A 10,688-nucleotide genomic window follows, 5' to 3' on the forward strand; every position below is an offset into this window, starting at 1 on the left:
AATAAACAATCACGAATAAGGACGGTCCGACCAAGTACATAAATATGCCTTTAGGCTTTAAAATGTTCTTAATAGTTGGTGTAAAACAGAAGTAATCTGTTCATAGTTGATTTTACGAATTCGAACAATGAGAGAAAAAATCTACTGACGATTATTAGATTAGATAATAATTACAAAAAAATCAAACTGTCAAATTAATTCCCCCCTCCCCCCCCCCCCCCCTTCCAGAACCAAATAAGTCATAAATTCAAACTGACGAATAAGTAATGAATTTTTTCTACTTATTCTATTTCAAGTAAACCACTGTTTTTTATTTTATTTTTATTATTATTATCTTTTATACAGTATTAACTTTTATAAATAACATATCTCTTGAAAATATTTTCTTAGACATGCGAAAGGTATTTCATTTCAGCACTCTATTTTCTGAAATAATATTTTAGAAATAACACCTGCACAGAAAAGATATTTTAACAGATTGCGAATCGGGATGTTGCCGCATATTTATAGATTCGCCTACTGATAAACGGTACTGATCGCCGCAAACTGATAAAGTTTCTCAATAATACACATCCACAACAGTGTCGAGGCACGGTGATGAAAAAATCAATAATCTATCGTCATATCAGTGGCGTTGCAATTCCTTAGTAGTTGCTATTTTCACGCAGAATCATGAACACATTTTTTGAGCGTATTAAAACTAGTCATTGGATTTCAGAATAGGTCACATGATCAAAACAAGTTTCACGCGATCAAATCAAGCGTCTTTATTATTCTTACGCTTAAGAAGATCTATTATAATTTATATTTATAATGCAGTTTAGTTTTCTTCACATACTGTTGTTGATATAAAATGTGTAGATCTATTTAATCATATCTGGATCGAAAATATAATTGCAAAATGCAATATGAAAGTTATGTTTGGTAAATACTTTGGAACTTATTTTCTGTGTGTTGTCAGTTTAGTCATAAGCTCGACAAGCAAAATGAAAGACGGTTTGTTAAATCTGGGGGCATTGCCCCCAAAAAACATATGAAATCGGAGAATTATGCGAAGTCCATCAAAAGTTTTCAGGAGCTGTGTATCAGCATAACCCGAATATTGTATTTACATGCCCAAGGCACTAGTAAGTTGATACATTTTAATAGGTTAAAGATTGGTTTGTCTGACGCAAAAGGCAAGGTAGTTTTTTTAAGTTTGCAACGAATAGCTAATACCTTTGAACAAAACAATGAACAATTAAATCGCTCTACAGAAAGAAACGTTATAACCAAAAGATTAAAAAGTGCAGCATCTTACACCAGTCTCCCCTATGTGCAGGACTGCCAGCAGCACATGCATTTAAGTCTGTGACATCAGATAGGCATTTATCAAAGTTTTATATACTTATTTTGGCATCTGATTGTAGATATAACATTAATTATGCTATATTTTATGGCCTTAAGTACTCAATTAACTGAATATTTCTAATAATGATCCAATTTCCAATACTTCTCTTTGCCAAAAGTCTCAGGCATTTTATGTTATTTGGAATAACTGTTCCTGTCGCTTTGGTGTCAGTTTCACCATCAGTCAAATCTACAAGTTTCAAGAATCTATTGGCACACGTACTTTTATTATCAGAGGCTTCCGAAGAGGTTGATTCAGAATATAATAAAGACGAATGGTAGAAAGAATCTTTTCTCGTTCCTACTGCTCCGGTAGCAATTAAAATTCTAGAAAAATTATGAGGTTTTTCAAAATTCAATGTAAAGTGGTCGTCTTTACTCGGTGTCTTAGCCCAAAAATATGTGGCGTTATCATTGTCATATGCATGTTTAGGGATATGATCCCGGTAGGTTATCAATGACGTTTTAATTTTCGCTGGCGGATTATCTCCTGTAGGCATATCTAACTGCATGTCAATTCTTAGTCCGTCTTTGAAAGTATTGTCTGAAAGTGGCTGTAATTTGTTCTTTAAAGATGAAAATCTACCTATATGTTGAAACAGACTATACTTTGCATGAATAGGTTTGTGTTGTACCCTTTCGCCTCTCATTGCTCCTAAGAGTAAATCACACGGAGCGAGATCATAATGTTTCAGCAGATACATGGAAACGAATTCCAAATCAGAAGACCGGAATAATTTGCCTATAAAACCTAAACGAGAAAATTCTAAAAGAAACCAAGTCTTTGATGTACTCGCGATAAAATTTCGAATATCTTGTATAAAATCTGTCGCCACGATTACGTCATCCTCCAGCTGAATATAAAACTCAGATAAATTTCTGCTGTATAGCATCATAAATGCAAAGTCTATATTTTGTTTTGCTCGCCATTTCAGTCTCGACGGGGAATCGTTAAATGTTTGTTTAACATTGTCTAAATCAGGGTATATACTATCAACCGTGTTTATAACATGGATCATTCCATGATCAAAGAATGTTTTATATCTTTTATACACACTTGTAGATAATTCATTATTATATGTCCTGTTGGCATCAGAGACCATGACCACTATTGTTATCTGGTGATGTTCAACCTCAGGCATCTTTTCGAGTATAGAGTCTAGTGTATGGTAGAGATATATTCTCTCTGTGTTCGGACGTTTGACGGATGGTATTCCAATGGTCAAATATCCTGCAATTTAAAAGAAAACCCCACAGGAATAAGAAAAATAACAACAATTCCAAAATAATAATATTCATCGAATATTAGCTATCAACGAACAGGAAAAAAATCGCTGACTGAAGTGATGTTGAAAATATCAGTTAAAGTAAATTTCCTCTCTCTTTTTTTTTTTTTTTTTTTTGGAATAACAAGCTTTTTTCTAAACTTTTAATTTTCCTATATTTTGTAATAACCTTGACTAGGTTAGCAGACATATACCACAACATTTAATCTAGGCTTCCCCATAAGTGTGAGAACTGAAATTCTCCCTAATTATAAAGTTATTTTAATTGAACCACAAAAGGTTACAACTCCGCCGCTGTTATTTTAGTGGTGCTCTCCTGTGTTTCTTTAATGGCGTCGCAGTTGTCCTGAACTGACTTATATCAGAGAATCTAATATTAATGTTTGATATAATATAACAGTAATTTGATCAGCAATGTTGTATTTGGCTTGAGTGGATTTTGCCAGCCCAAGATCTCACGAGGTGATTGCGCAGGGTGTGATCCGACCTGGTAAGTATAGAAACGCTAAAAGTTCAAACAGTATTCCTGTTAATGAAACGCAGTTTTCGGCATATTTTGCTGATATTCTAAATAAGCCAGCGCAAAATGGTACAATACTGAATGACTTTACTCATAATGATGTTGAGCATATTACAGTAGATAGTTTAGATAAGCCTTTTGATGCAGCTGAAATTGATAAGTGCATTTCCTCGCTGTCTAGAAATAAGGCACCAGGCATTGATTTGGTTGTCTCGGATTTTTTCATTGATGCCAAACCTTTTATCACACCATTTCTAGTTCAAATTTTCAATAAAATATATAGTGATGGGGTGTATCCTTTAAGCTGGACAAAGGGAATCATTGTCCCCATTCACAAAAAGGGGGAAAAGAACGATCCTAATAATTACAGAGGAATCTCACTTATCAATACCATAGCTAAGCTATTTTCTTTATGTTTGCGTAATAGATTAGATACATGGTGTGAAAATATGACAGTTTTTAACGATATGCAATTTGGATTTCGTACTAATAGAAGTACGGTTGACTGTGTGTTTATATTGCATAGTTTAATTCAAAAAATGTTGTCAGAAAATAAATCTCTTTATTGTGCCTTTATCGACTATGAAAAGGCTTTCGATACAATAGTTCGAGATGCATTGTGGTATAAATTATTTGATACTGGTGTTAGTAGCAAAATGGTGAATATGTTAAAAGCCATATATGAAAGAGTTTCAGCTTGTGTTAAGATACATGCAAAATTGTCTGATTTTTTCGATGTCTCACTTGGTTTAAAACAAGGGGAGCCACTCTCGCCCATACTTTTTATATTGTTCGTAAATGATGTTACTACCAATCTCGATTTTAATTCACTGACAGAAACTGACTTAAATTATTTAAATATCTATATGTTATTATTTGCGGACGACATGGTCGTGTTTACCACTAGTGCGCAAAGCCTCCAGGCACAGTTAGATAGCTTATATATGTATTCCATTAAATGGGGATTAAAGATAAATGTTAATAAAACAAAAATTTGTGTTTTTAGAAAAAGAAAAACAGCCATTGATCATAACTGGTACATTAATAACGAGAAATTAGAAATTGTTGAAACATTTTGTTACCTTGGAGTTCATTTTAAATACAATGGGTCAATGCTAGAGGCAATGAAATCCTCAGCAGAACAGGCGTTAAAGGCGGTAAATAGCTTATATTCTATTTTCTCCAGAATAAAATTTGACGTTAAAACTAAACTTTTACTTTTTGACAGAATGGTTGAGCCGATTTTATTATACTGTGCAGAAATTTTTGGCATTTATAACACAGATGCTCTAGATAGAATTCAAGTGAAGTTCTGTAAAAAGATTCTTGGAGTTAAAGCATCTACCCCAAATATGGCCGTTTTAGGAGAACTTGGAAGATACCCTATATCTGTTTTATGTAAAGAGAGAGTATTAAATTATTGGATGAAAATAAGGAATGATACAGGATCGCTTATGTATAAGATTTTTCAACTTCAGTACGAAGAATTATATAATGAAAGATGTACTTTTTGGGCAAAAAATGTTAAATTTCTTATTGATGGTCTTGGATACGGCTACTTGTGGCATAACTTTCAAGAGAACATCGCTTTTGATATATTGAAATGCAGACTAAGAGATCAGTTTAAACAAGAGTGGAGTGGTATTGTTCATAGTATGACAAAACTAGATTATTATGTAAAATTTAAAACTGAATTTAAATATGAAAAGTATCTTGATTTTATTGATAATGATTATTTTAGAAAACTATTCACTTGTTTCAGATTATCAGCTCATTCTCTAGCTATAGAAACTGGGAGATACGAAGGAACCGATAGAATAAATAGGGTGTGTCGAAATTGCAATTACAATGTTGTTGAGTCGGAATATCACTTCTTAATGACTTGTCAAAAATATTCTAATATCCGTACCAAATTTTTGCCACGCATTTCGTGGCCAAATGTCAATTTATTTAACTGTCTGATGAGTTCAAATAAAAAGAAAACTATTTTGAATATTTGTAAATACCTTAAAGATGCATATAGTATCAGAAATGCAGAGGTGTAATTATGTACTTAAGAATTATGATAACTGTTTATAGGTAATATTACCTGTTTTCTGTTCATGCTGCCGCTATATGTACATGCTATTATATACTTACTATCAACATATTCATAACATGTCATGTATGATTACATATCTATTGTATCAGTATTTTCTTTTTTCTGTTCATTAGCCAAAGGCAAGTTCTTGTCGATGTTTGCTAATAAAATGTTGTTGTTGTTGTTGTTGTTGGTAAAATCAACGATAGCCGAATGTTTCTTTGCAGATCAATTGCACGGTACTGTTTTAATGACCCTTTCATTTTTATACATTTAGCTATTTCTAGTGTTGTAAAAGCCAAAACTGACTGTTGAAACTGAAAACCCGTTTGAAACGGTGAACTTTTAGACGCATGGAACGTCGAGACACCATAACTACGTCATTTCTGACGTCATGGTTAACGTTACAACTAAAATTAATAGTTCTATGGAATATTTTTCCATATCCGATGGGAGTTTGAGTACAGGGTTCTGTATCCGTTAGTGAAATAAATAGGTATGTAATAATAATAAAAAAGCATGTGCAATTTACAAAGAAACGATGTTAAAAATGGGAAAGGAACTGTAATATAAATATAAGAAATGACCTTTATTTTTTCAGTGTCTATGCAAAATGAACGCAGAGTATGAATGGCAAATTAACCATGAATAGCTAGCAGATTTGCAGATCCTATTCTGGCGTGCATTTTGCATGAACAACGAAACGTATCATATTTTGATTAAGACCTAAGTTTTCGAGAGCACTAGTTTTCGCGAAATAATAAAAAGGCGAAATTAGGGAAAATGATCTTTTAGATACTCTCCCTTCACGGAGCCGCCAATGTTCAATGCGTTTATTGACCAAATATAGAACGATACCAGTAGTTCAACAAGCTGATCATTATATATATCATATTAAGGTTTTCGAATTGACATAGAAAAAAAAATGCACTCTCCAAACTAATCGCTAAAGCCTGTAACTCTAAATATCGGAAACGTAAAGAAAGGCGGTAGACAAATTCCACCTCGCCCCTCCCTCTGTGAAATGCAACCAAACGTATAATATTATACCTCTTTTCTGTCTTGGTTTTCCGTATAAAAGTGGATGGTGCGGAGGCTTGAAGTACAAATCTGGAAAGTACACCAAAGGTGGAGCATTCTCACGTTGATCCTGTGACCTTCTTTCACGCGAGTCCTTTATTCTCTAATAAAACAACATATTATAAACATAGCAATTATAAGGCTTTTTCGCAACGGCGTAGAAATACCATTTTACTGTCTATATTACGAAATTCTACAGAATATTGCTCATTAGCATATGTGAATTATCGTTTTAACTTGAACTAATAGCAGAACAATGTGCACTTTAGTTTCTTACAGTGGCCACCAGATCATTCGAAGAAAAATAGGTATCAGGAAATTAATGCTGTTTTTCTTATGAAAACTTTGAAATTTAATCAGTGAAAGACTAAATATTATGAAAACACGTGAGAATTTATTGTTTTTACTAATTTTTACACTGAAAATCAAAATGCGTTTGTAACGCTTTACTCGAGGTAAACTGTCCTAATTATAAATATCTTTATTATATACCTATATAAATTCTGTAAAAAAAATCGGCTTGTATTTGACAAGTAAATATGAACGGGCAGAAAAAAATCCGTATTGTGCCTTTTGTATTGTATGTTGCCGGAATATTTTCATTAATATGCATGACCTGACACAGTTCTATAAATAGCACACATAAAACTGCACTAAGTTCCATTTTCGTTCAATAACAAAACAAGGAACAAAAAGTTGGAGGTATATAATAAAAGGGTCATTATAACAGTTGCCAGATCTGGGATTTTCTACTCGGCTCTGGGGGATTTTGCAAAGTCATGCTTGCGCGCCCTGGCAAAAATCCACTGGAGCCGAATACAACAACAACATTTTATTAGCAAACATCGACAAGAACTTGCCTTTTGGCTAATGAACAGAAAAAAGAAAATACTGATAAAATAGATATGTAATCATACATGACATGTTATGAATATGTTAATAGTATGTATATCTATATAAAAGCATGTACATAATTATGGCGTTAAGTACACATTTACACTTCTGCATTTCTGACACTATATGCTTCTTTAAAATATTTACAAATATTCAAAATAGTTTTCTTTTTTTGAACTCATCAGACAGTTAAATAAATTGACATTTGGCCACGAAATGCGTGGGAAAAATTTGGTACGGATATTAGAATATTTTTGACAATTCATTAAGAAGTGATATTCCGACTCAACAACATTGTAATTGCATTTTCGACACACTATTTATTCTTCGGTTCCTACGTATCTCCCAGTTTCTATAGCTAGAGAATGAGCTGATAATCTGAAACAAGTGAATAGTTTTCTCAAATAATCATTATCAATAAAATCAAGATACTTTTCGTGTTTAAATTCAGTTTTAAATTTTACATAATAATCTAGTTTACATAATAATACAGCTACCCAGATCGAGCTATTGTACTATTTATTTGACCTGCCACAGCTTGTTCCCGGCTTTCATTGTATTCTGTTCACACCTCTATAAGATTTTCTGTTCACACCTCTGTAAGATTAACATGAAAGCCAGAAACATGTTTTGACAGTTCAAATAAATAATACAATACTATTATAATAACCCTGTTATATTTAACGTGTTTAATACATAGTCCTCAACGGCAATGTTGGTAAAAAACAGCAGAAGTTTGTTTGTTTTTTCCGCGGCGGCCCGGGTTCTATTTCCGACGCGGGCATATTTTTTTCTTGATTTGCCATTTTTAAGATAGTTAAAAAAACCCTCATATTCTTATGTTCATGATATGACCAAACTTCAATTTTAAAGAAAGATATTTTTTTCAAAATCTGGAGTTCGGTCCTTTAAATACCTAAATCTAAAAGTTACCGAATAACCTTTGTTATGCTTACTAGGTGTATAATAAATTGCTTCAGACCAGATTTTAATAATTTAAGCTGAAACAAATACATACTATCTATTTACAAACCTCAATTTCTTGACTTCGTGTGACATTCTGTGAGTGATCCCTCCGACTTTCTTTCACTAAAAAGTACAACAAACTATACAACTACTGCCTATAGCATTCGACAAAATAAAAGACCGGACCCGTAATGACACACGTGTACGAATACGTCATTTGTCATCACGGATTCAGTACCTAAAACAGAGGCGAATGATGAAAGGCACTGGAAAATGTTTTTTCTCACAAAGAACACTACGTTGTTACATCATCTGGAGCTTTTTTTATTCCGAAGTCCGTATCGGCATATAATTTGCAATGAATGATTTTGAGAACTTTCTTCAGGACAGAGCGAAGTTTCAAAGTTTAAGAAAATATCTTACACAATATAGCTTAAGGAACATGTTTTGTGCTTCGAGGCACTGGCACCAGACCAGAAAGAAAATGCCACTTGAGAAATGGAGAAAAATGGAAGAAATCACACATTTCCGGTCTTGTAAGTATGACTGAAAGGAACTTCTACCCGTTATATACTGTATTAAATGAAAGCGACGGATGCACATGCAGCGCAAATGTGTCCGTTTTAAAGTTAGCTGAGATTTGTGCTGTTTATTCAAATACTTCTGTACAGTCTACCGGGAGAAGATTTTTTTTTTGTTATTTTAGAGACTATTGCATCATATACAATGCTAATTGGGGTCAAGTAATGATTGAAATGGGCTTCCTCTAAAGACAAACCATGCATTATTTTCATAGAATTATTAGGGCTTGTTTCATGAAAAATCGTGCGAAGACCAAACGCAACGCAGTTTCGAGCGGGTCAGTAGGCAACGCAATCGAGTGGAAACTGTTCCGTTCATTACTTGCCGACCCTTATACTTCATAAAAATGTCATAATGGCCTCAAAAAAATACCCTAAGAACGTTTTATAGCATTATATTAAACATGCCATTGTAATATATTGTCTTTGCATTTTATTTTGGCTTAACATTAGACTTTTTTTATCCTCCCCAAACTGCAACTCTAAGTATGTGGACGTGCACAGGACAAGCACACTCAGACAAAGCAAGCCCACGAGGGTAATACAAACAAACAAAGATTTCTCAGCCAGTCTAGTAAGTATGGAGAAAGAATATTTGCAATGTCGTCAACTTTATATTACTGTTACATGATATAACAGTACACTGTCGATAATATCAACAATTACAACGCGTTAGCTGTTTTAATCAGCAAAGTTGCATTCCTTTCATTTTTACCCCCTTAAAACAATGTATTGATGTATTGTGCAATTAAGCTTTTCAAACAAAGCAAATAAATTGTGATCCATGGTAATTTTATTTGTGGCATGTAAAATCACTGAAATTCAGTCTCCTCTGAAACATCTTATATATAATGAATGATAAGTTTGAAAAAGGTAATATAATTGTAACCATATCTTTTCTGTCACATAATCATGTAAAGGATTTCCGCATTTTCCTGCATTCGAAATAAAAATTTTAATGTACCACAGATGGAAACATGCTATGTGACAGATTGTTTTTCTAGCCCGCCCGTTTAGCTCAGTAGGGAGAGCGTTGGTCTACGGATCGCGGGGTCGCGAGTTCGATCCCTGGGCGGGGCATATGTTCTCCGTGACGATTTGATAAAAGACATTGTGTCTGAAATCATTCGTCCTCCACCTCTGATAATTCATGTGGGGAAGTTGGCAGTTACTTGCGGAGAACTTGTTTGTACTGGTATAGAATCCAGAAACACTGGTTAGGTTAACTGCCCGCCGTTACATGACTGAAATACTGTTGAAAAACGGCGTTAAACCCAAAACAAACAAACAAAGATTGTTTTTCTTGCCAACAATTTGTATCACTGTCTAAAACTAAATATCATGGGTCAGTTACTGAAGCCTTTAAAAGCTGAATTTCAAAAACAATAGGGCACTTGCAGCCTGTTAGCCGAGGTAGCTATACAACATTAGCTTGATTATGTAATTTCTGTGTTACAAGAATGTGAATTGATCATTCATCGTTCATTTAAGATACGTTATTGTCTCAAGTTAAGATGAAAGTGATCCAAGTTATGACATGCACAATGCGAAGTAAAACCAAATCTTGACGTTAGTAAAGAGGGCAAAAACTACAGTTTATTGTTTTACAGGAATAAAATATAGAAAATGTAACTAAAAGGGCGTTCATGTGAAATTATGTGTGCAATAAGGGTAAATATGGCGATATCCTTAATCATGGGCGACTTTTTATGAAGAATAAGACTCGGCAAGTAAGAAATAGAACTGTAACCACTTGTCTGCGTTGCGTTGTGACCAACTCGAACGTGACTGTGGTGTGATAGGTTTTTGGTCTATTTTTCAGAAACAAACTTGAATAATTCTATGAAAGTATGTACGGTTTGTTTTAAGAAGTAGTTCTTAAGATACGAAGA

General features: G+C 33.6%; 1 protein-coding gene across 1 annotated transcript; it reads right to left on the reverse strand.

Annotated features, from left to right (window-relative positions):
* Positions 1-275: 275 nt before the first annotated feature.
* LOC123535723 (alpha-1,3-mannosyl-glycoprotein 4-beta-N-acetylglucosaminyltransferase C-like) lies at positions 276-8,082 on the reverse strand. Its single transcript, XM_053527843.1, has 3 exons — positions 8,077-8,082; positions 6,326-6,458; positions 276-2,620 (listed from the first exon to the last, which is right to left on the reverse strand). Exons 1-3 carry the CDS (start codon positions 8,080-8,082, stop codon positions 1,434-1,436), a joined length of 1,326 nt encoding a protein of 441 aa, XP_053383818.1. The 3' UTR covers positions 276-1,433.
* Positions 8,083-10,688: the final 2,606 nt, after the last annotated feature.

This window comes from Mercenaria mercenaria, chromosome 17 (genome assembly GCF_021730395.1).
Source record: "Mercenaria mercenaria strain notata chromosome 17, MADL_Memer_1, whole genome shotgun sequence".
Lineage (NCBI taxonomy): Eukaryota > Metazoa > Mollusca > Bivalvia > Venerida > Veneridae > Mercenaria > Mercenaria mercenaria.

Coding starts and splice junctions, on each gene's coding strand:
- LOC123535723 (XM_053527843.1), bottom strand. Junction 2,621..6,325: donor AAAACCAAGACAGAAAAGAG/GTATAATATTAT, acceptor TTTAAATTGCAG/GATATTTGACCATTGGAATA.